Source organism: Oncorhynchus kisutch, linkage group LG2 (genome assembly GCF_002021735.2).
Source record: "Oncorhynchus kisutch isolate 150728-3 linkage group LG2, Okis_V2, whole genome shotgun sequence".
Taxonomy (NCBI): domain Eukaryota; kingdom Metazoa; phylum Chordata; class Actinopteri; order Salmoniformes; family Salmonidae; genus Oncorhynchus; species Oncorhynchus kisutch.
The window spans coordinates 42,484,228-42,511,367 of NC_034175.2; the positions used below are offsets into that span (position 1 = coordinate 42,484,228).

Consider the following 27,140-nt stretch of genomic DNA (forward strand, 5'->3'; position numbering starts at 1 on the left):
GGGGAAGTTCTCCCTGGAGATCATTCTTGAAAAGCTCCAATTTCTTCTGGAAAGCCCGGACTGCTGTTATCATATCACACACTGTGTTGTGCCATCCCTGCAGCTTAACATTCAGTTGATTAAGGTGTGATGTAATGTCTGTCAAAAATGCATCTGTTCCCATCTTCTCCTAATCTTACAAAAACTGAGTTGCCTTGGCACTCTTTTGCTCTGATAACAAAGCTTTGATTTCCTCCCCAATGGCCCAAAAGCGTCCAAAACCCTGCCTTTGCTGAGTCATCTGACATTGTTGTGCAGTCGTAAGTCAGCAAAACTGACATGGGCCTCTGTCAGAAAGCCTCCTAGCAGGCAGTGTTGTAGGGATGACGTTGCTCTCAAAAAGATCAGTTTCATCATCGTTGTCATGACCTCAGAATATTCTTTCCCCAGACTGGCACACAGAACAGATTGATGGATGATGCAGTGGTATGATGTCAGGTCAGGGTGGTCCTCCAGTCCCCTCCCTCTTCCTATCATGGCTGGATCTGTGATGATGGAGACCACAGACTTCAGATCTCTCCCGCTTTTTGATGACCTCATGGGATATCCTCTCCCCGTGTGTGTGTGTGTGTGTGTGTGTGTGTGTGTGTGTGTGCTTCTAGATTTGTTAAGCCCAACATCTCCCCACAGAATTATACAATCTGACAAACACCAGAAGCTGGGCATTATCAGTGTCATCTGTTGATTCATCCATAGCTAATGGTATGTGTGTGGTGCATTCTGAATGGCCTCCTCATGTGGAATCTGACAGTGGGATCTGTTTGATATTTTCTCTGAGCTCATCTTTTAATTTATTTTTTTAACCTTCGAGCAAGGTGTCAGCAACTTCACACATGCATTATTTTACCATCTCAGCATCTGAAATGGTTTTTCTTGTGTTTTCCCAAAACTGGGAATTGTCCGGGAATTGACAAGGACTTTTTTGGACCTCTCATATTGGAATTTTAGTTGGTTAATCTTATTTGTTCTCACCTCTGTGTTCAGAGGATACGTTTGATCTAAATTACTATGCCTGGTGTCATAATGGCACTTAACATTGGCACTTTTCAGGAGGGCTACGGACTCACTGCATATCAAGCACATTGGTTTTGTGCTAGTTGCGGGGAGAATAAATACATACTGTTCCGTCCACTTGTCTTTGATTATATGGTTTCCAGCGCCAGCTTTTTTTTTTTTAACAAGCCATATTAACAAAGATACTGGTAACTAAGCTCCCATCTATGATATTAACAGTTGAGCCGCAGTAAAAATCTTTAAAATCTTTCTGCCTGCTTGTCCCAAGGTTCCGCAGAGGATATTTGGATTGATGTTATTGGGTAAGACGAGGCCTGTTGTATTGCATATAACCATGCGATTGGATTAGACAGGGCACTTGTTGAGGTGGGAGTTGTTTTTGAGAGAAAGAGAGGATGCTGAGTTAGCGGTCGATACGCCCGGCAGATTTTTAAAAAAGCTTTAAAAAATGATTGATTTACTTTATATAACAAATTGCGACGTTGTCCGGTCCGTATTGACCCTTCACTGGGTCCAGAGACGGACTGCAATCCGCCAGTTGAGTTTGGCTGCTCTAGGCTGTAGCGGCTGTACGGCAGGGTAAAGGAGATTAAAGCAGCGCCATGACCCCTCTACAGTATATCCTGTACCCTAACCTAATATACTCCCCAAGCATGTTCCCAGAAGCTGGGTTAGTCTAGGTGTGCATCCCAAATGGCACCCTTTCCCCAATTATAGTACACTACTTTTGACCACAAGTGCACTACTGTACATAGAGAATCGGGTGCCATTTGAAATGCATCTTAGCCCTTCCCTTTGCAGCGCTGAGCTCAGGGTCCCAGACCCATGCCTGGACACTCTGTGCATTCCTCTGACAGCAAAGTAGAAGTGACGAGGTGTTAAGTCTGAGAGCAGCTGATCTCGGGTTATTTTTAGAGGAGCCAGGCTCCTCGAACATGTTCCAGTGCCCAAAATAGAACATGTGTTTACACATACAGAATATTGGAATTTGAGGGGGAAACGCTTTCATTTTAGACTATTCTAGAAGATCACTCCGGTATGAATAGTAGACTGTGTCTCCTGGGTCATGTGCTTTAAACGGTGTACCGGCACATTGGTATTTACACACCACTTACCATAGGTGAAGTTTTCTGTTTCTGGTGTGGTTGAATGAAGTTTTGGTACAGCTGCAACCCATACTGCAACACAAAACAGTAGGTGAGAATGTTGTTCAGTAGGCACCGATCAGACATGAGGCATGGATGGACGTCAGGAAACACACTAGAGTTGTGCCGACTTGAGATCTGTAGACACTTGATAGAGGTTGCATCCCCAATGGCACCCTGTTCCCTACATAGTGCACCACTATGACCCCCATGGGCCCTGGTCCAACGGTGGTGCACTATATAGGGAATAGGGTGTAAATTTTGGACGCACACAGACAGAGGATGTGATAAGGGGACAGCATGGTGACTACCTTAAAGAGGCGCATGGCAGTGACCCAGCAGGTTCTGGTCTGCTCATCATCTGCACACAACAGCTTGAGGTCTCGGGGAGAGCCATGCTTAGTAGACTGGAGTGGAGGATCATCATGAAGAGAAAGCAATGGGTTTATCAAACAGAACTCGCAAATGACTTTCCTTTCCTTAATTGCGCCTGATGGGATAAATAGAGTTCCATTGAATAACTTAACATTGTAAAACACCAAAGTATAGGTTTATAGATAGAAAATGCAAAAGTACCTTGACACAGAAGCCATAGTCCGTCGGCGCTCCGTGTATCTTTTTCGCCGATAGTAACGTGTAGACGTCGCCGTCACTGAACTCGGCAATAAACTGAAGATGCCTCGGTTCCTGTGAAGAGAGAACAAGAAACGTCTCAAATCTCCACATGCCTTTCAGTGTTCATTATTGTGTTTATGTCACATCACACCCCCCATTGCAACCAGGGCTTCTTCTTGCATTCCACTGTAGAGTAGCCTCAAGTCCCATTACAAATCCAACTATGTGAGGGATCGGGGTAGAAATGTGAACAATGCAGGGGTGCCTAGTGTTGAGGACAGATGCTAAGCAAGTGCCCTGGTCCATGATGATCACAGACTAAAAGTGATCGTTGTTTTAGCTGCAGACTCCTTCGAGCTGAGAGGTGGGACAAGGTTGGCACACTTCAACATAGTCAAGCAAATAGTATTGCCCTATCCATTACACTGTAGGTGTGGCTGGTATGTATATTAGGTGTTAAAGATAGAACCAAATATGTGACAAAGTGATAGTAGCTTTATTAATACTGTAAGCATACTGTCAGGGAGCCAAAGGAAAGGAGCACAAAGCAAACCATTGTTGAAACTATGTGACTGCGACAAATAATCTATTTCTGAGCAATTATATATATATAATTGCTCAGAAATAGATTATTTATTTTATACAGTCTTTTTTGCTAATCTTTATCAAGGTTGCCAATAATTATGGACCTGACTGTACCTGTGCTTGACACTGTGCAACAGGGAAGTGAGAATGTTTTTTTGGGTTGAAATTCTATATTTATTTAAATAAATATAGAATTTCAACCCAAAATGTTTTTGCATACAATTTAGCTCAGTATTTGTATTATTTATTTTATAGAGTATTTTTTGCCCATCTTTATCAAGGTTAGAATAATTATGGACTTGACTGTAGGTATAGTTGTCTGTGTATGTGTTGACCGACTGGCAATGTGTATGACACCAACCAAAATTGTAGCCAAAACCAATATACTCTTGAGCATAAATCACATCATATCAAACTAAAGGAATTAAAATCAAATCCAACTTCTGTTAGTAATTGGATTGCCCTATATTGGAGATTGCAAACCCGGGTCATTTTGTGCTTCTAGTCTAAAGAACAGCTCTTCTGTAGTTGGGAGAGGGGGAAGTGGTTGGCTTGGCACAGTGCTGTGCAGGTCTAAGATTCACCTGTCATCTGTGGGTGTTGAGGGCTCAGTCCTTGGCAGTGGCATGCCATCTGACCTGAGGGAAAGCGAGCTCAACCAGTTCCACAGAGCAGCCAGGGAACAATAGAGCTAGCTACTCCCCTACTGTACACCACACCGGCAAATTGACACAGGCTTCTCACATGAACCCATACAGCAGCAGGTAAAACAACAGTTCTCTCCTTGAACCTACTTGGTTTTTTTTGTTGCAAAAACACTACTTTTTAAACCCTTTTTTGAAGGAAATCTTTGTAATTCATATTGTAATTCATTAAAAGGCCATGTTTCATTGAAGTCTGGAAAGACACGACGACAGTTACTTTAACATTGAAACATTTATAGACTACACACTTCTAGAACAAATGTTGACTGACCTTTGATGTCCCCTTGTTGGAGAAGTAGAGACCTGACCGTCTCAAGACAAAGTAGAACTTTTTCCAAGACTTCCTGCCTTGTTCTTTGGCATGGAGGTGCCCATGGATCTCTGGACAAGTGCTTGAGTTGAGAAATGTCTGTTGGATAGAAAGAAAAATAGTCCTTAAATAGTGTAGCAGCAACACTGAGGGACAGTTTCCCGGACACAGACTTTAAAGTGAAGCAACAAGTAGAATGTTGCTTAATAGATACCTGTATTAGCTGAGAATGGTTCATAATCCCATTGGTTTCACTTGATAAGGACACCATGTGATCTGGGAAAAAATCCTATCAATATGAAAACAACATCAGTCATAAAACACACACACACACACAGGCTCTTTACATGAGCTATCCATTACTGGTTCAGCTGAGTGCATTTAGAAAACAGGAGGTGTAATGTACTAATTAGTTCAAATTTATTTTGCTAATCACACCCTGGTCTTACCAGCGGTTTATTGAAGAATTCATATTTGGCATAGTTCTTCCGAAAATATAGGCGACTCTCTGTGTCCATGCCCCAGCCGGACAGCACCTCCATCACAGATTCATGGTCTTCTATGGTTCTTTCTGGTCAAAACAAGAGAAAGAAATGTCAACGTAGAGACCACAAAAGACACACAAAAAAAGGGAAAATGAGAAAGATAGTTAGTAAAAATCTACAGTATCCAACAAAGTTCCTCATCACAATACCATATAGTCAAACATTAAGGTTTAGAATAAAGTTCAGACGTTCAAACATATAATCGTGATCATACAGTACACACAACAGTACACACAACAATACACAATACACATACAGTACACAATAGTATCCAATACAGTACACATAAGTGGTTATAGCTGTTCAGATTCATAACAGTAATATAAACTGGTTTAGTGCCCAGGGCCCACATACAGTACAATAAGGCCTGCGTCAGAGCAGGGCATGTGCTTTGCTACCTCTAAAACGGTGCAGATTGATTATTAACCCTTTAATTAGAGATAGATTAATACACAGCTTTAAGGTGGGAGTTACAGTACGACTCCTGGCTCTGTGGGTATTATGATTTTAGACGTATTATCAAACATTACTCAGATGAATATGAACTGTTACAATGGAAAGCAGTCGTCTGGACACTGGAACACTGCACAGCCGTTTGAGTCAAGGCAAGGTGGTGGTTATGCTGGTCAGGATGGTTTGTGCTGTTTGTACCATTTCCAAACTTCACATCTGCACTGTTCAAGTAAATGTGATTTTGTCAACAACAACAAAATTAGGAAATTGTTAAAAGTCGTACTTGTGCGTAAAGTTGTATGGTTTAACTTCACAATCATTGATTTTTGTTTGGCATAATATACGTTTCAGCCGCATTCTGTTACCGTGGAATTGCCCAGCAATGTCTATCTTTAGTAGCTTATTTTTTACAAATGTATTCATTAGGAATCCCATTTCATGTCTGAAAAGCAGCATTTCATCTCAACACGAGCACCGCATTAAGTGCTGAGAGGCTTTACAAACAATATTACATTACAGTACCAGTCAAAAGTCAGGACACACCTTTATTGTGACTATTTTCTACATTGTAAAATAATAGTGAAGACATCAAAACTATGAAATAACACATATGGAATCATGTAGTAATAAAAAAAAATAAGTGTTTAAACAAATCAAATATATTTTAGATTTGTAATTCATCAAAGTAGGTGTGTCCAAACTTTTGACTGATACTAATTTCAGCAGCACTTCATGACTAACTCAGTCAAAGCAGATGCACTTCAACTAAATTGTACAAGAGGAGCACAAGCTTTATTTGGCTTGACCAAGATGAGTGAATCAGGCCACATATCATTATAGGAGGTTCTAAGGGCTCTTAAAAAGGTTAAGAGGAACTGATGTGTGGGTGTCCCAAACGGCAACCTATGCCCTATATAGTACACTGCCTTTAACCAGAGACCTATGGGCCTTAGTCAAAAGTAGTGCACTATCAAGAGAATAAGGTGCCATTTGGGACAGAGCCTGTATACGTCCTGTGTAGCTCCAGGATTGTGGGTTCAATTCCACGGGGGACCAGTACGGAGAAGAAGAAAAGTATGAAAATGTATTCAGTCACTGCTTACTGTAAGTTGCTCTGGAATAGAGAGGACTAAAATGTATCTGCACAGAAGCACCGGAAAACAGTATGATAACATGGAAAAACAGATGCTGAGGGTTGTAGAATACTGGTTCCCAGGTTTTCCAGAAATCCCGGTTACTAGAATATTTCCAGAATTAGGAGTGAAAAAGCCGGACATCCAGGGAATTTAGGAACCCTAGTTCTTTACAATTTGACTTTCTTGGTCTCTTTATAATGCCAACATATACAGTGCATTTGGAAAGTATTCAGACCCCTTGACCTTTTCCACATTTTGTTACATTACAGCCTGCAATCTACACACAATACCCCATAAAGAAAAAGCTAAACAGGTTAATAGATTTTTGCAAATGTACTATAAATTTAAAAAAAACAATATCACATTTACATAAGTATTCAGACCCGCTACTCTACTACGCCAGGTCGCAGTTATAAATGAGAACTCATTCTCAACTAGCCTACCTGGTTAAATAAAAGGTTAAATAAAAAACGGTTGTTTTTAGCTGCACTATGGCAGCGATTACAGCCTCGAGTCTTCTTGGGTATGACGCGACAAGCTTGGCATACCTGTATTTTGGGAATTTCCGTGAATTATTCTCAGCAGATCCTCTCAACCTCTGTCACGTTGGATGGGGAGCGTCGCTGCACAGCTATTTTTAGGTCTCGCCAGAGATGTTCGACTGGGTTCATGTCCGGGCTCTGACTGGGCCACTCAAGAACGTTCAGAAACGACCCGAAGCCTGCGTTGTCTTGGCTGTGTGCTTAGGGTTGTTTTCCTGTTGGAAGGTGAACCTTCACCCCAGTCTGAGGTCCTGAACGCTCTGGAGCAGGTTTTCATCAAGGACCTCTCCGTTAATCTTTCCCTCGATCCTGACTAGTCTCCCAGTCGCTGCTGCTGAAAAACATCCCCACAGCATGATGCTGCCACCACAGGGATGGTGCCAGGTTTCATCAGACCAGATAATCTTGTTTATTATGGTCTGAGAGTCCTTTAGGTGACTTTTTGGCAAACTCCAAGCGGGCTGTCATGTGCCTTTTACTGAGGAGTGACTACTGTCTGGCAACTCTACCATTAAGGCCTGATTGGTGGAGTGCTGCAGAGATGGTTGTCCTTCTGAAAGGTTCTCCCATCTCCACAGAGGAACTCTGGAGCTCGGTCAGAGTGACCATTGAATTCTTGGTCACCTCCCTGTCCAAGGCCTTTCTCCCCAGATTGCTCAGTTTGGCTGGGAGGCCAACTCTAGGAAGAGTCTTGGTGGTTCCAAACTTCTTCCATTTAAGAATTATGGAGGCCATTGTGTTCTTGGGGACCTTCAAATGCTGCAGAATGTTTTTGGTACCCTTCCCCAGATCTGTGCCTCAACAGAATCATGTCTGAGTTCTATGGACAATTCCTTTGACCTCGTGGCTTGGTTGTTGCTCTGACATGCAGTGTCTGTGGGACCTTATATACACAGGTGTGTGCCTTTTCAATTGAATTTCCAACAGGTGGACTCCAGTTGTAGAAGCATCTCAAGAATGATCAATGGAAACAGGGTGCACCTGAGCTCAGTTGAGTCTCATAGCAAAGGGTCTGAGTACTTATGTAAATAAGATATACATTTTTTTTAAACATTGGCAAAAAAAACCACAAAAAAACCTGTTTTCGCTTTGTTATTATGGGGTATTGTGTGTAGATTGATGAGAATTTAAATGTAATCCATTTTAGAATAAGGCTGTAATGTAACAAAATGTAGAAACAGGGAATGGGTCTGAATACTTTCAGAATGCAATGATTCATCATCAGGAGAAGAAAAAAAATGGACTCTACAAGAATAGAAGAGAAGCCACATTTAGCTGACATTTTGACACATTTCCAAGTACCACAATAACTTTGACTGGTTAATTTTGGTTTTCATTCATCTAAAATTACCAGATGTTCCCGTAACGACATATACTGGGTAGTGGAATTATTCATTTCTCAATTATCATTCATCTCAAAAAAAGTAATGTTTATTCCAAATTAAAAGCAGAAGAGAAGAGACTCAGAGGAACAAACTTTAAGACACACTTTACTAAACTGGTTGAATGAGAACAGCACATTTCCAGCTAAATCAATGCTTAAATACTCTGCTAAATAATGATCAGAACAGATGGGGAAGTTATGCAATCTAAGTGTGAAGAATGCAGCTGAGAAATGGTTAGAAGATAGAAGACGACGAGTCACTTTTGCTGCACAATTCAGTGTTTGCTGACCAACTTGTGGTACCAAAGAGCAGAATCACACTGGTGTGCCACAGAAAAGGTAAGTTTTTTTTGTGTAAATATGTAAGAGCTTTGCATACCTGGACTGTGCAATATTTGCCATTATTATTTTCTGAATTCTTCAAGCTCTGTCAAGATGTTGGGGATTATGGCTAGACAGCCATAGATTTCCCAGCAGATTTAAGTCAAAACTGGGCATCACTTTATTTTAAGATTAATATATATATATATGCCACTAATTAGTAGTTTATAAGTGTGTGTGTGTATAAGCAGCTAAGAAGGTATTTATTCTGTGTTATTAGTCATGTATTAGGCTTTAAGTATTTTCTAATTCAAACGTTATAAGTCTAATTACTGGTCAATCATTGATAACTGCATTGTTAGCCATAATAAATACACATTAGTCGTTAATTAAGAGCAAGTTACACAAGAAAACAGGCTTTTAGTAAGCCGTATCAATATGGGACTGATAAAGTCATAGCACTGTACCTTAAAATGTGCTCCCTGCTCTGAATTGTGGACATATTTTTACATGAAAAATCTTCTTTTCAGAAATGAACCCGTTGGACAGAAAGGGGCACACATACCAACATAATGTATATGCCATACAGAAAACATTCCAGTCAACATGATGTAAACAACAAAACTTGCATATATTTGAGTGTTGGCTGTATATTATGTATTATGAAACGCAAAGGAGCACACCTCCCCACACCCATGAGCAACACCATATATTGTTGGCCTGAAACTGAGAATTTGTGTAGTTTCATTAGATAAGAAATTGATTCATATTAATGCCACACATTCAAGGTCGGGATTCAATCTGATCGCACAATGTTGACAATGCGCCTTTTAAAAGGGATAGTTAAGAGATTTTGGCAATTAAGCCCTTTATCTACTCCCCCAGAGTCCGATGAACACAGGGGTTGGAACCAAAATTGTTATCCAAACGTTCACTTTTTTTTTTGTACCGTTCGACAGTTTCGACCAGCAAAACGATGTTCGGAAAAGGTTCGAACTCAAAAAAAGTGAAGGTTTATATCGTTCCTTCTTTAACCTGTGAAATCAATTATTATTATTCATTTTTTTACATTGAGCTCATTAAATGACTTCACCAATCAGTGCGGATAGAGCAGGCAAGCTAGTTGTTTACATGCATAATGGACAAACAAGTGTAGCCTGTGGCGCAAGATGCGACTGATATTTTACTGGTGGGGAGAGAGCGAGAGAGGGTTGAGGAGAAGGCTTGAAGCACTGGGCATATTGCTATGACATGCATTATCTGAATTAGGTCCACATAATTATACCTAGGAGGAGTGGCTTCTATGGAGGAACATTGAAGGTCCTTTAAGCTAGCAAGCTAACAAACTTGAGCTAGCTAGATAACAAGCTTGTGTGTGCAGAGCGGCGCTAGAATTGAAAACACCTTACCTTTTTGTAGTTAATAAATCCAACGTGAAACTTGATAACTAGGACTACATTATTACTTAACTAGCATTGAAAAAGTGAATCCATTCTTCTCTAGCCAATAGACCCAGTGGGTCTTGCGACGGGTATACAGAGCTGACCAGTTTACAGAGTAGTATAGAGTGCAGTAATGTGTCTATAAGGAAGAGTGGTGGCAAATCTGATCACTGAATGGTAAAGACCATCTAGCCGCTCCAGAGCACCCTTTTACCTGCCAATCTATAAATTACATCTCCGTTTAATTTTTATTTATTTGAACACCCCTTTTTTTGTCGTATCCAATTGTTAGTAGTTACTATCTTGTCTCATCGCTACAACTCCCGTACGGGCTCGGGAGAGACGAAGGTCGAAAGCCATGCATCCTCAGAAACACAACCCAACCAAGCCGCACTGCTTCTTAACACAGCGCGCATCAAACCGGAAGCCAGCCGCACCAATGTGTCGGAGGAAACACCGTGCACCCGGCGACCTGGTTAGCGTGCACTGCACCCGGCCCGCCACAGGAGTCGTCGCTAATGCACGATGAGACAAGGATCTCCCTACCGGCCAAACCCTCCCTAAACCGGATGACGCTAGGCCAATTGTGAGTCGCCCCATGGACCTCCCGGTCGCGGCCGGCTGTGACAGAGCCTGGGCTCAAACCCAGAGTCTCTGGTGGCACAGCTAGCACTGCGATGCAGCGCCTTAGACCACTGCGCCACCCGGGAGGCTTATCTCCGTAGTATTTATGTAGGCCGTAATTGTAAATAAGAATTTGTTCTTAACTGACTTGCCTAGTTAAATAAAGGTTAAATCAAATAAATAAAAGTCTAGCATGTGTAGGATGGTCATCTAAATCAGGGTTAGTTTGGTAGCAGGGGATGAAAGAGGAGCGATTATGATAGAGGAAACCAAGTCCAGATTTAACTTTGGCCTGCAGCTTTGGTAAGTGCTGAGCGAAGGACAGTACCATCTAGCCATACTCCCAAGTACTTGTATGAGGTGACTACCTCAAGCTCTAAACCCTCAGATGTAGTAATCACACCTGTGGGGAGAGGGGCATTCTTCTAACCAAACCACATGACCTTTGTTTTGGAGGTGTTCAGAACAAGGTTAAGGGCAGAGAAAGCTTTTTTGACACCAATAAAGCTTTGTTGTAGAGCGTTTAACACAACATCCGGGGAGGGGGCAGTGTAGTATAAGACTATCATCTGCATATAAATGGAAGAGAGCGCTTCCTACTGCTTGAGCTATGTTGTTGATTTAAATTGAGAAGAGCGTGGGGCCTAGGATCAAGCCTTGGGGTACTCACTTGGTGACAGGCAATGGCTGATATAGCAGATGTTCTGACTTTATACACTGCACTCTTAGAGAGGTAGTTAGCAAACCAGGCCAAAGACCCCTCAGACACACCAATACTCCTTAGCAGGCCCAGAAGAAATGAATGGTCTACCGTATCAAAAGCTTTGGCCAAGTCAATAAAAATAGCAGCACAACATTGCTTAGAATCAAGGGCAATGGTGACATAATTTAGGACTTAAGGTTGCAGTGACACATTCATAACCTGAGCAAAAACCAGATTGCATACCCAAGAGAATACTATAGACGTCAAGAAAGCCAGTCAGTTGATTATTGACAAGTTATTCCAACACATTTGATAAACAGGGCAAAATAGAAATTGGCCTATAACAGTTAGTATCAGCTTGTTTTCCCCCTTTAAATAAAGGACACACCGTGGCTGCCGTCCAAGCAATGGGAACCTCCCCAGAGAGGAGAGAAAGGTTAAAAAGGTCAGAGATAGGTCAGATGATAGCGGCAGGGACCTTAGAAGCCCTGAACCAGTTTCAACCCCTGGTGTACAGTATGAAGGAAGTTAGCTTTAGTAACTAGCATTAGCACAATGACTAGAAGTCTACAGGAACAGCTAGCATTAAATTACCTGTAAAAGTAAAGCATGCTGTAATGCACCAAACATCCATAGATACACTTGCCACAAGTGTTAATATTATGGTAATTCTGATTTAAAAAAGACACTATGCACTATGGAAGTTTAGATGCTAATTGTTTATGTGAAATGTTTCAATTGATTTGTTGGCTATATGACAATTTATGTGGGGACGTGTGCCCCTTCTGTCCAAAACAACGCTGAAAATAAAAATGTGGCCACACTTCAGAATAGGGAACACACACACACACATATATATGTCCTTATTAGTCCCATATTGAGACGGCTTACTAAGAGTATGTTTCTGGTGTAACGTGCTATTAATGAACTAATATGTCTTTATTATGGCTAACAATTAAGTTATTAATGATTGACCAGTAATATATGCCTTGTGTTTGAATAAGAAAATACTTAGGATATAATACATGAGTAATAACAAGGAAAGACCTTATTAGTTGCTTACATACACAATTATAAACTACCAGTGTCACATGTGTAACTTCAAATAAAGTGTTACCCAAAATGGTAACTTGGCCTCTTAGGAAGAGTCACTGTCTTCTTGGTAAGCAACTTCAGTGTTGATTTGGCCTTGTGTTGTAGATTATTGTCCTGCTGAAAGGGGAACTCCTCTTCCAGTCTCTGGTGTAAAGCAGACAAGCAGGTTTTCCTCTAAGATTTTGCATGTGCTTAGCTCCATCCTGTTTCATTTTATCCTGAAAAACCCCCCAGTATTTGCTGATGTCAAGCATACCCATACCGTGATGCAGCCACCACCATGCTTGAAAATCAAGAGGCAGTTACTCAGTGATGTGTTGTGTTGGATTTGCCCCAAACATTCAGCTCTGCATTTAGGCAAAAAGTATATTCCTTTGCTGTACTTTTCTTCTTCAGTATTACTTAAGTGCCTTTTTGAATACAAGATGCATGTTCTCTATATTCGTATTATTCTTTTCACTCTGTCATTTAGGTCACTACAATGTTGTTAATCCATCCTCAGTTTTCTACCATCACAGACATTGAACTCTGTAGCCGTTTTAAAATTCCCAGTGGCCTCATGGTAACATCCCTGTGCAGTTTCATTCCTGTCCTGCAGCTCAGTTCAGAAGGACGACTGTATCTGTGATGTGTCTGGGTGGTTTCATTTATAAAAATCGACAGCATAATTGTTAACTTGACTATGCTTAAAGAGATATTCAATGTCTGATTTGTTCTTGCTAGCCATGTATCTATCACTGCTCTTCTTTATGAGGTTTTCAAAAAGCTCACTGGTCTTTGTAGTTGAAATCGGTGATCGAAATTCAATACTTGACGGAGGGATCTTACAGATGTTGTATAAAATGGGGGACAGAGGAAGGGATGGTCATTCAAAAAAAACAGTCAACCCCTATTATTTCACACAGAGTGAGTCCATGTAATTCGTGTGATTTTTCTAAGGCCACATTTTCCTCCTGAACTAATTTAGGTTTGCCTAAATACAGATGCCACGACAATATTTTAGTCGTTGCACAAACAAACTTCCACCTTGACATGAGAGTAATTGTGTAGATTATTGACAAAACATGACCATTACATCCATTTGAATCCCACTTTGTAACACAATAACATGTCAAGAAATCCAAGGGGTCTGAATACTTTTGCAAGGCACTGCAATCAGGTATAATGTATTTTTATATATGTGGAGGAATGTGTCGATTAGATACCGACGTGACTTTCTTAATTGCCTCTGAGGGGATAAATAAAGATGAACTGCATTGACATTTTTACCTATGCCTGGATGAGAGAGCTGCTCAAACAGAGTCCAGCTGTGGTCGTCAATGCAATGATTCTTCATGACAAACAACTGGCAGATGTCCCGGGCTGTGATGTCAGTGGGAACCTCTACTGCTCGACTGGTATTGTCCTCATTATACACTTTGATTACCTGCAGTGAAGAAGAAAAAAAAAATAACACATTGACATGAACTACATCTTGTATGATATAAAATATTTACATACATACATAACATTTACATATATCAAATGCACATCGAAACATTACAAATAACCAACAAGGCAAGAAATAAGGGTAGGGAGGCGTAATTTCAAATGCATAGGATTTTCAAAATGTTCTCCAAGCCACACAACAGCACCAAATTCTCCCAGAAGTTGGTGAACTATTCCTCCAATTATCTTTCTTCTTTTTCCATTCACAACAGTTATGTTACAGTTCTGCATTAAAAATAGCACAGAGAAACTCAACAAAACACCAAATAAGTTACTAACAAATCCATCTAACATCACAACTTACCCCTCTGTTGGGAGACAAGCAAACGTGTGAATTTGAGCCAACTCTGCAGCCTATGTAGGGCTGAGTGCAAAGCATTGTAAACCAGGCTTTTAGTGAGGAACATGGAAACATGCACCAGACAGGCAGACAGCGCAGAGCTGAGCAGAACAAAAAAAAAGCAGAGCAGCGAGTCAGTGTCAGCTGGGAAGCGAAAAGCAGAGCTCTCCTTCGCTCTCTTTACTGCAGTGGAGCTGAAATGAGCTAATTAGAAAGAGCTGCCTCTGATCACAGCGTTTTCCTGACTCCACAGATATATGTCACCGAGGCTCTGGCCCAATCACCTGCCACCTTTTCCTCAAGTAAAAAGAGACCAGGATCAGCCTGCTCTGCTCCACACACCCCAGGAGGAGGAGGAGGAAGAGGAGGAGAAAAGAGTCACAAGGCTCGCCCCCCCCTCCCTATTCACACAGCCATGGCAAGTCGAGTTCTTAGCATAAAGCCCTGCATGAGCTCAAAAGCAATTACAAAAGGTGCTAGTTAAATGTAATGCTAGTTGGGTCAACTCTGTCTAAAGTTGACAGGGGTGGGCGGGGAGCGGGGGAGGGAGAGAGGCACAGTAAAGATCAGCTGGCTGCCTCTGTGTGCTTGGGTCTTGGTTTAAGGCGGATCGGTTGGGCAGGACGCTCCAGCCCTCTTTTGTGGAGAGAAAGGAGGTCACAGTGCTCCAGCAGCGCTGGGGTTAGTGCCCTTAAGGAGCCCGCAGCGAATCACAACCTTCAGCTATGACATCACCCCACAATGAAGTAGACGATCTAGTGATTAAATCAGTCGGTGCCGAGATTTACAAGACAAAAAAATAAAAATAAAAAGGATTTCCCTTTGTAGGTACCTAACAAAAGCTAAAAGGGACTGCATTACTGGGATTACTTTAACAGCCAATGTCCCCTTGGTGGGTGGCCTGTACAGTACAGACAGACAAGCTAATGATAATGAGACACTGTAATCATCTTGTACATTGCAGCAACTCTTAGGTCACTCACATTAGAAAGCTGAGGACAGTAATAATCAAAAAGCCCAGTGTACTTACTGTACTGTACACACCATTACAATGCTTGAAATGCATTTCCAGTGGTAGAAATGACAACAGGATGAAGAGTGTGAAGGAGCCTCTAAAATCAGGCTGTGGAAATAGCATCTAGGCAGGATTCCAGTTGTGTCCCTCTGTGGAAGTCACTTCCTGAGAATTTGCCAAATCAAATCTCTAAAAAAGATTGTGTTTCATGAGTAACAGGGCAGGGTTTGTCAGGGGGTGATGAAGCTATAAGTGCATTACTCCGGCTGTGACGGTCATGCAATTTTGGATGATGGTTATTGGTCACCATTATAACCATTCGAATATATATATTTTTTAAAATGATTAACAAAATAAATATCTCCTACGCTCCTGACAGCATGTGCTGCCATAGAAATAGCCTACAACACCTTGCGCATTTCAGCGAGGAGCGACAAAGTTTCATCGCGTTAAGAGTCCAGGTTACCGCAGAAACTGACTTAACCGCACAAATGCCGGGACTTCTAATTTTTTTAAAGGTTATGGAGGTTATTGTACTTTCATGACAGTCTTCATCCATAACTGTCGGTTACACGGTAATTGTGCCAGCCCTATCCTCAACACAAATACACTGGAATGAAACGCTCTTACACACTAGGTTTAACATTTTTGTGCCAAGAGGATATTTGAATACATTGAAGCCCTTTATAAATGTATAAATGAACTGTGAATGTGCTGACAAAACATTTTGTGTTCATTTAAAGTTAATCGTTTTATTAGAACGCTACACATGCATTATAAATGACTGTAGTGTTACGCATACTGCATGCACGACTCGGTCTCTGTATACCTAACAAGAGAAACAATATGGCCTGTATGTCCTTATACTTGGGGTGATCTGCAGAGCTCCATATAGACTGCATATCTCTTTAATGAATATCAATGTCTACCATCCTTTAGAGAGCGTTGGGCAAATATTTGATGAGGTACTTAAAAAAAAAAAAAGAAGACATTCAACACTGGTTCGGTCCTCATTTGGTGAGCTACTCTCTTAATTGGAGATACAAGGTCACAGACCGCAAAAGTTCACAACTTGCTAACAGCAAAAATAAAGTGCTTAGTTCAATCTAACGAATCCTTCAACAGTCTGAACCCACACTAGCCTAAGACTGCTCCTATATGGGTTTGATCATCGCATGTTGGACGTTTCAACTTGGGTTGAAGTGACTAGCTACAGTATCCATGATAAATCACTTGTTCCAGGGAGTAAAATGAACGGCGAGGCCATTTAAAATGCTGCTGTGAACGGCTACTTTCTGTGTCAACGAGCACAAAGAGGTGCATTCATCAGGTAGCCATGCTGCTCCATGTGCAGACCTACACTTGGTTTTATTTCGACAGACCACAACGCCAACTCCCAAACTCACTCCTCTAAAGTGTCATACTACTAATATACAGGTAGTTACTGCGGTTGCTTTACAAAACCTTCCTTAGAAAGTCCGCTATTTTCTACACCGACTTTATGACAACTTACGTCCTTCATATTCTCGTTGTTATATCCAAAAGATAACACCTAAATGTTACAGAAAAAAGAGGATTGAATATATAAGGGCTGCTTAATGCATCAGTTGAAGTGAAAAATAGTGCCGAGTGCAATCCCAGTGATTCTGGAACTGTGCAACTAAATACCAATGTGCATTTCGGTCCAAAGTAAATGTGAAGTGTGCCCATGATTGACTTCAGATAATTACAGTCGTTCTGGAACCGAGGAAACTTAAAACAATGACATACCCTGTGCAGGGGCTGACAGGGAAAAGGGCTGAGGGAAATAAGATAGGAGTTGGGCAACAGTGACAACGATAATGGTGATGACAGAGCTAAGCAGTGCTAAGAGCTATGAAGCAGTACTATATGCAACCCAAATTCTACTCCCGTCCTTCAGTTGGAGGACATTCAAAATGTACAGAACTCCGGGAAGAAAGGAACATGATGTGCCGAGTCTCAATGGTCTTCTATTGAGAAAGGAAAGACATTTGCGCTGGCCTAAATATAGCGTCGTTAAGCAAAGCATAGACCGTTCTATAAGTCCTCTTTACCTCAAGGATAAGATTGCAGACACCGGTTTACCAATTGGTGCGTACTGGTTTTTACCTTGAACTCCACTCCCACAGCTCGATTCAGTGTGTATCCACTGTACATCCACAGTGCCCTTCACTACGGCAAAGCCCTGGATGAGCTCAGTTAACCAGGCTACTCCGCCACAAGCTTCAACTGCCTGTCTGTCTGAAGACAGCAGGTCAAGCTGCTACTCAAGGGCCTCTTTGCCCTACTGCTCGTTTTGTAGGCATTTAAGTTCAACATTGTGCAGCCGTCTATTCTGTTTCTGCCACGTAATGCCAAACCTCTCATTTCATGGGTCTGGTTAATGCTTAATTTATTTCAACAATAAATCTTCAGGTACTCAGGACACCAAACCAAGAATATGTTGAAAGACCATAAATAATGCTAGGGCAGACCTTTTACCCATTTAACAGTGGTGCTTCTCAAGAGTGGTTCAACAGGCAACAGGCTCACATAGAACCTTGAAATGGCTCACTCTAGTGTCATTTTTGTCACACAGGTTTATAGACAATTATAGACACATATCTCAAGCTGTCAGATGTTTTGCATTCCAAATCACTTGTTGGTTCATCCATCGTTAAGAGTGATATCGTCACAATTTGGTAGTCTGAGTTCATTGTGCCTTTCGGAAAAAAATGTGGACACAATTATGTTTTAATGTCAACCATCGTTTTGGAATAAGTGCTCGGACTGCAACATTATCACATTACTTTGCCGCTACTATAAAACCCGCTAGATCGACAGAAGCTTCTGGTGCAAAATGTAGGCCAGCTAGTAACACACAAAAACCCACAAACAGAGAAGGCTACTGTAGCTAACCTCGGGAGACGAATGGGCCCTCTAATGACAGCCATCTACTGTACTTCAGCAATAAAGGGAAATATGTACTGAAGACAAATACATGAATTGAATGTAAAGTAAACTTTCCTTTCCTGATAAGGAAAGTGATAGAAAAAAAAAAACTAAGCACATTCCAAAAGGTTCAAGTCCAAACTACCAGATATCTGGATCTGAAGGTACCTTTTCTTTCTCCTAGTCAAACTGGTTCAGAAATGCCGACGAGTTAACAGATTTCCCCACACATCGTTTTTTCACTCCTATGCTTAGTTGAATCGAAGTGTTACTATTTAACACGAGACACAATTAGGATAGTTCAAGAAAGCAGAAGTCATGCACATGGCGGTAAAGAGAGGAAGGTACAGGCTCATTTCCTACCCGCTTCTGAAGACAAAGTGGAGTAATGGCAGGCAAGGTGACTCTCCTCGTATTGAAATTCATGTTTCGTTCTTCAGTACACAACAACTAAAGGTGAAATGTATCCATATATCTTAATTGTAAATACTGGTATTCTATTAATAATTTTTTAGAAAAACCAAACAATAAATCACAACGTTAATATCTAAATATTCAGAAGCCTCTCGACTGAAAGTGATTCTACTGTGTGCTATAGAATGCACTTTGCACAGTATATCTCTACAGTGAGATCGTGCACACTGAATGTGTGAGACAGAGACAGAAGTAATCTCTGAACAATAAACTCCTCCTTTGTCCTTGGAAAACTAAAAACGTCCCCCCCCCCCCCCTCTCTCTCAAAGAAAGCCACTTTATCAAGCCACAAACAGCTCTTGATAAAAATAGTTCCAAGGAGAACTATAGTTACAATGCAGAAGGTCAGAGAAAGCAAAAAATGACTTTATATATCAGGCTTAAAAATGGTACACAAAAGTTAATAGGTGTACTGTATCTATAGTAATGTACTTGCTCATTTCTAGCAGCTCGGGGACTGTATTTCCATTGGTACAAATGCAACATGAGGTTTATTTTGTTGTTGGTGCTGAAAATGAAAACTGAGGGTAATCAATGGCCAGTTCTTTAGTAGCATTGGCACCTCTTTCCTTTACCATAAGAATATATGTTGGTATCTTCAATGATATCATTGTACTACAAATGGTGTAGAAATGGTTGTCAACTTTAGAATAATGTACATTTGCAAATACGTCCACAACAATACCCATCAAATCGCATTTGAAAGGCATTTCCATATTTAATTTCGTAACGTAAAAATATAGTAAGTTAAGAGCAAATATAGGGAATGGATAATAGCGGGTGGCTGATATAATATCTATACAACACTAGCAAGGAAAAGCTGTGCATGAAACAAATCTCAGCAGGCAAGTAGAGAGGATTGGGGGAGAGGAGGTGGTTGGCAGGCTGTGAATTGGGGGGGGGGGGGGGGGGGGGTGTTCAAAATAGATCTGCACCAAGTTGTTCCCACAGCCACAATTGCTACAATTCATTATCCACATCTGTTCTACTGTAAGGATGAACAAAGAAGTCTTTATGAAGTAGGAGCAGGCTGCTACAGTATGCATTAGAGTTAATGATGTAATAATTAAAGTCACTCAATGGTCTGATAAAGAGGAGTTACACAGTGTCAGTAATGCTGACAAAGCTCTATAAATGTTTCCACCTAATTTTACACGACGTACTCCCAAATGTGATCAGCTGTATTTAAGAATGTAACTGTAATCCAAATGATACATTTTTTAAAGAAAAAGTAATCCGGATTGATTACAGTTACTCGGATAACTTAATCCCCGCTACATGTAATCTGTTACTAACCAACCCTGGTTACACATTAAATAAATATGTCTTCAATGAAATCGTCGAAGGGGAAAAGGGGATTTGGCCCTGACAAAACATCCATTTGAATTCCTACATTGCTAAACAATTATACAAGCTCCTTTATCTATTCTGCCAAATGCTAACTGCTGATTAACCTTTTTTTTAAAGTTTGAGGTAAAAGGGGAATTTGATAATGATGTTATGGTTTTGTTGGAAAAATTCAAGCGTTTCTTAATTAATTAAGTGTTATTAAAAAGGACAGCAGAAACATGTCCTTGAACACAGGACACTAGAAACATCCAAGAGTGCTAGATAGATCTCTTTTCAGAAAACCCAGTAATGCATTTAGCTAGGACCTATAATGGGTCACAGCCGAAAAGTGCCCAGAAATGCATTGTTAGATACGGACCACACATGCACAGGCCAGTTCGGCTCTGCTACATATTTCTTTCAGCAGGGGCAAAGCTCAGCGTTCAAGCCCAAACTCTCCTATCAATCTTAAAATGTCAAGCAGAGAAGGCAACGTCAGTGAGAAGATAATACACTGACTATATTATGAGAAACAAAAGAGAATAGAAAAAAAATGCTTGGATTATTTTAAAGGGCTGATCAATTATTTAATCAACCACATCCTATAGGCAAACGGATATAATTGGACCTTTTAGTCATTTAGCAGACGCTCTTACAGTAGTTAGTGCACTTGTCCCCCCGTAGGAATCGAACCCACAACCCTGTCATGCCACACAGGGCACCATTGGTATACATTTAAATAATTTCAACAAGAAAAAAATGAAATAAAACTTCGGTTTCATTTTCAATACATTATCCGGCTTCATGTACTAATTGAAAGAGCATGAAATGTGCAACACAGTAAACAGGTCAGAATCAGACTGTGCACCATAGTTTAGAGGGAGGATTCCTTGCACACTCCCTCCTTCCTTCCTCCCAGACCAGACAGGGGGGGGGGGGGGGGGGGAGGTTGGCAGGCAGGCAGCACAGCAGTGAATTTCATACATTTCCCCTCATGAGAACGGACGAGGAGTCCTTCCCAAGCTCACAGGCTCTCTGTTTATCTGGAACCGCAGCACATAGTCTTGAGAGCACAGACAAGCAGACGCTGCTAGTTATCCTAGAGTGCAAAAATGAATCTGAATTAATGGAGCCAGATAGATAGCGGCGTCTCCGCAGCTCTCATAACAAAGCCGGCTCCAGACACTCTGTTCTTGACCAGGGCTTGATTCAAACAAGAACCCTCCGCAGGCCCTCCCAGAGCTGAGCAGCAGGCCTGAGTCTCGCCAGTCTGCAGCGATCACACACAGACAAATAAAACTCTAGTTAGTAATAAAACTACAACACACACACACACAAAGAAAACTCTAGAAAATGCAGGTCAATAAATACGCAGGAATACCTTTGTAGCGAGGTATTGCAACAGAAACACTGCTATCCTACTTCTTTCTTTTCAACTGTACATTCAAATTGATATTTTCATCCATATTACAGCATAATTTATGTGCTCTTAATATTATTTTATAACACAAAAACAATGGTCATTCTTATATGGTCCTATCCTGTTTGACTCGACTGTGCCGGACCTGAAATCATAAGAGCATAAATCGTCCACCTAGACATGTGTACACAAGGTATAGGTTCCTTGTGATATGACACAGTGATAGCCCCAGACTGGTAGCAGACATTCTCATTGAGTCAGAAGGCAGAACTGAACACCAACACTGTCTGGAAGCAGGGGGGGTATGTCTGCCTGTCTGTCTGTCTGGTGAGGGGCCAAGCAGAGTGTCTTTCCACTCTACCAGTTCTGTACACCTAAAAGTCTCTCACCAGAATACATGCGGACATATGCCCTTGTTGTATGACATCTATGTCGCCTCTGAGAAGTACTAACATCAATATTATGCACTTTCTACTATGGATGTCTATAAAATGATATGGATGTTATTAAACTCTTTATGCAATTATAATAAATGAACAATTGGATTGCGATGTAACCACCAATACCTTACAAATAAAGCTGTTACAAATGACAAAATACGACAGGTACGCAAGTAGCTGTGTCATGGAACAACTTGCTTTACGTAAAGAGCTTTATTTACCAATAGGACGCTCTTCATAACCACGTTCCCTACCACACAAACGTAGGGTGTACCTTGCACACCTTGCCAAGCATGGTATGGATTGAAGGGCTTTGTGCTAGCCTTTTGAGGGCCCTTGGTGCTGCAAAGACATGGCAATGCCAGGGGACATGGCTCCTACCAATGGGATCTGACTTGAGGTCACGCTCCAAAGTGCATAAGTATTCTATTTCACAAGGTAGTCACAGAAGTGGCTGTGATATGGCTGAGGGAGCAGGAGTACTATAGGACTGATACTGATCAAACTTACTCCCCTTATCACCACATCTGCCCTCTTAATCACTGCCTGCCGTTAGCCCATGTAACCCTGTCTTTATAAGTGACAACGTTTTGCACATTCCATGCACAGAGTTAAAACCCAAATCATGTGAAAACAATCATTTAACAAATGCGATTCAACATTAAATATTATATTCCGTGTCAGCCACTACGCGGTATGTAATGTACCCAAAGATTGTAATGATCAGTGGTGAAAGTGTCTACACCACAATAACACAACTGGATGTAAAAATGCATTTAAAAAATAAATAAAAACATCACATCCCCAAAGACAGTCGGTATTTGAATAATATTCTATACAACATTAATGAATTCGCTTGAAGAGCATTTGAATAGTTTAACACTTAAACTGGTTCCGCCCATACAACATATGATCAAGAACTACAAACGGACACGGGCAAATGATAAACACAATAGAAACGGATAACAAATTAACTCAACCATGTGTTAGAGATGCACATGGGGCTTTTCTTGGAGAGTGCTGGTTGAAGTTGATGTGAGAGTAGACTTGCCCATAGCAGTCACGACTTGCCGCTTTGGATATGCAAATGCACCATGACACTGCAAAAGCGCGTCTGACAGTGGCTCAGGCAAACTGCTTTCTCACGACTGGAAAAGCTTTGAAAACCCATGTTAAACAATGGCATGTCAAGCAAAGGGCCTCAGTACAACTCCGAATGGGGATTCAGTCCAATCACAGTAAACTAAAACCTGGTCAAGTCACGTACAAGCACAGTGACTACTCCGATTGTCACGGCAACTAGCACACACCACCGATACTAGTCCAATCCCTAGATCTTCAATAATTTAACACACTACTGTCTCCATTTTGTGGGACAATGTGTTTAAAAAAAATATATTTTTTTAAATCGATATACACTGCATTCGGAAAGTATTCAGACCCTTTGACTTCTTCCACATTTTGTTACGTTACAGCCTTATTTTCCTCAATCTACACACAATACCCCATAACGACATAGCAAAAACAGGTTTTCATAAATGTTAGCAAATGTATAAAAAAATGATATTCACATAAGTACTCAGACCCTTTACTCAGTACTTTGTTGAAGCACTTTTGGCAGCGATTACAGCCTTGAGACTACTTGGGTATGACACTACAAGCTTGGCACACCTGTATTTGGAGAGTTTCTCCCATTCTTCTCTGCATATTCTCTCAAGCTCGGTCAGGTTGGATGGGGAGCGTCGTTGCACAGCTATTTTCAGGTCTCTCCAGAGATGTTCGATCGGGTCCAAGTCCGGGCTCTGGCTGGGCCACTCAAGGACATACAGAGACTTGTCCCGAAGCCACTCCTGCGTTGTCTTGGCTGTGTGCTTAGGGTCGTTGTCCTGTTGGAAGGTGAACCTTCACCCAGGTCCTGAGCGCTCTGGAGAAGGTTTTCATAAAGGAGATCTCTGCACATTGCTCCGTTCATCTTTCCCTAGATCTTGATTAATCTCCTAGTCCCTGCTGCTGAAAAACATCCCCACAGCATGATGCTGCCACCACCATGCTTCACCATAGGGATGGTGCCTGGTTTCCTCCAGACGTGACACTTGGTAAAGTGTTCAATCTTGGTTTCATCAGTTTAAAGAATCTTGTTTCTTATGGTTTGAGAGTCCTTTAGGTGCCTTTTGGCAAACTCCAAGCAGACTGTCATGTGCCTTTTACTGAGGAGTGGCTTCCGTCTGGCCACTCTTCCATAAAGGCCTGATTGGTGGAGTGCTGCAGAGATGGTTGTCCTTCTGGAAGGTTCTCCCATCTCCATAGAGGAACTCTGGAGCTCTGTCAGAGTGACCATTGAGTTCTTGGTCACCTCCCTGACAAAGGCCCTTCTCCCCTGATTGCTCAAGGATAAGCAATAAAAACAGGATGCACTGGAGGTCAATTTCAAGTCTCATAGCAAAGGGTCTAAAAACGTATGTAAATTAGGTATTTCTCTTTTGTTGTACCTGTTTTTCACTTTGTCGTTATGGGGTATTGTGTGTAGAAAAAAACATGGTTTGTCCTCATCAACTGTATCCAAAGGCAAACCAACTTTGCCACGGTCGCACACCGGCCAGCTGAAGATAATTAGCGAAAGAAGTTGGCTAACCTGCTAGCTAGTCTAGGCTACTTCCAGACAAGACCAGAGCCCTATACTATAGTGCTGTTAGAAAAGTATTCATACTCCTAGTCTTGTTACACATTGTTGTTACAGCCCGAATTCAAAATAGATCAAATATGTTTTTTTCCTCACCCATTTTCATACAATACCCCATAATGACAAATTGAAAACATGTTTACAATTTCTAAAAACATGTTTTCACTTTGTCATTATGGGGTCTTGTCTGGAAGTAGCCTAGACTAGCTAGCAGGTTAGCCAACTTCTTTCGCTAATTATCTTCAGCTGGCCGGTGTGCGACCGTGGCAAAGTTGGTTTGCCTTTGGATACAGTTGAGGACAAACCATGTTTTTTTCTACACAAAATCTACACACAATACCCCATATGTACTGAAGATTATATACAGAAGTATGTAATTTACATAAGTATTCACACCCCTAAATTAACATGTTAGAACTACCCTTGGCAGCAATTACAGCTGTGAGTCTTTCTTGGTAAATCTCTAAGAACTTTGTACAATATTTGCCTTTTTTTTTAAAAATTTATTCTTCAAGCTCTGACAAATGGTTTTCAAGTCTTGCCATAGATTTTCAAGCCAATTTCAGTCAAAACTGTAACTTGGACACTCAGGAACATTCAAGGTTGTTTTGGTATGCAACTCCTGTGTATATTTAGCCTTGCGTTTTAGGTTATTGTCCTGCTGAATGTTGAATTAATCTCCCAGTGTCTGGTGGAAAGCAGACTGAACCAGGTTTTCCTGTGCTTAGCTCCATTCCGTATATTTTTTATCCTGAAAAACTCCAGTCATTAACGATTACAAGCACACCCGTAACATGATGTAGCCACAGATATGCTTGCAAATATGGAGAGTGGACTCAGTAATGTGTTGTATTGCCACATTTTCTGCAGTATTACTTTAGTGCCTTGTTGCAAACAGGATTCATGTTTTGGAATAGTTGTATAGTCTACAGACCTCCTTTTCACCCTGTCATTTAGGTTAGTATTGTGGACTAAATACAATGTTGTGGATCCATCCTCAGTTTTCTCCTATCACAGCCATTAACAGTTGTAGTCACAATTGGCCTCATGTTGAAATCCCTGAGTGGTTTCCATCCTCTCCAGCAACTGAGTTAGGAAGGACGCCTTTAAGTTTGTAGTGACTAGGTGTATTAATATGCCATCCAAAGTGTAATTAATAACTTCCATCATGCTCAAAGGAATAGTCAATGTCAAATTTTTTATTTGTTTTACCGTATCCACCAATAGGTGCCCTTCTTCGCAAGGCATTGGAAAACCTCCTTTGTCTTTGTGGGTGAATCTGTGTTTGAAATGCACTGCTCGACTAAAGGACCTTACAGATGATTGTATGTGTGTTGTAGAGAGATGAGGTAGTCATTCAAAAATAATGTTAAACACTATTATTGCACACAGAGTGAATCCATGCAACTTATTATGTGATTTGTTAAGCAAATGTTTACTCCTGAACTTATTTAGGCTAGCCATAACAAAAGGGATTGAATACTTACTGCATCAAACTATTATTAATTTCAATAAAATGTAAAAAAAAGAAAATGATTCTACTTTCACATTATGGAATATTGTGTGTAGGCCAGTGACAAATCAAATCTCATTTTAAATTCAGGCTGTAACAACAAAATGTGGAAAAAGTCAAAGGGGGTGTGAAAAACTTTCTGATGGTCAACTCAGGATAACCAGTAGTACGATAGCTGCTCAGCTTTTAGCTGGGAAAATCTAGATTGCAAAGAACCCTTTAGTACTAATTTGTCCCGGGCAGGCTAACTCAGGGGTGAGGACCAATGAAATCAGGCACCTTCCATCTCTCGCAAAGATTGAGTCATCATCCCTTTCATTTGAGATAGAAGACGGATTACATCTTTTATTAACCTTTTACTGCAGTGGGCTAAAATCAGGGTGACAGAGTGTTTCTTTGAAGTCAAACAAAACTACTTTGAAACAAAAAGTATACACGTCACACACATGGTTATTGTTTGTGTGTTAAATTATAATGTTAAAATACCTATCACATTACACATTTAGTCATGACAGAATGCATTTGAAACTTCACGCACAGTAAAACTTGTGTATGACTAAATACAACTATTTTATCGATAGGAGTGAGAGAAAAAAAAAGTTGCTTGTGATATAAGCACACCAAAAGACTGCATTAACGACAAGTAATCAATTTAAAACGACACGTCAACAAGCCTATTTTACGCCATAGCCTGCTGAATTTGCAAGATAACTTTTCTTTCATTTTGATTTCAGCACAAATGAAAATGTGGATTAGCGTTGAAATGTAATTTGACCTCTGAGAAATTAATCTAGTTAATTGTACCCTAATTGGCCATTTGAATTTATAGGAT

At 40.9% G+C, this 27,140-nt stretch overlaps 1 protein-coding gene across 11 annotated transcripts in view; it reads right to left on the reverse strand.

Annotated features, from left to right (window-relative positions):
• Positions 1–27,140, reverse strand: part of LOC109866259 (growth factor receptor-bound protein 14) — a 45,950-nt gene that overhangs the window by 7,210 nt on the left and 11,600 nt on the right. For 9 of the 11 annotated variants that reach the window (XM_031794664.1, XM_020454829.2, XM_031794691.1 and 6 more), the window contains 7 exons: positions 13,927–14,083; positions 4,862–4,983; positions 4,627–4,701; positions 4,374–4,511; positions 2,775–2,885; positions 2,510–2,605; positions 2,169–2,231 (listed from right to left, as the gene is read on the reverse strand). In XM_031794664.1, the coding sequence (XP_031650524.1) occupies positions 2,169–2,231; positions 2,510–2,605; positions 2,775–2,885; positions 4,374–4,511; positions 4,627–4,701; positions 4,862–4,983; positions 13,927–14,083 (762 nt within the window). Of the gene's footprint in view, positions 1–2,168; positions 2,232–2,509; positions 2,606–2,774; positions 2,886–4,373; positions 4,512–4,626; positions 4,702–4,861; positions 4,984–13,926; positions 14,084–14,449; positions 14,707–18,815; positions 19,096–27,140 lie in introns of those variants that run through there. The other 2 variants (XM_020454859.2, XM_020454851.2) reach the window with 2 other exon arrangements.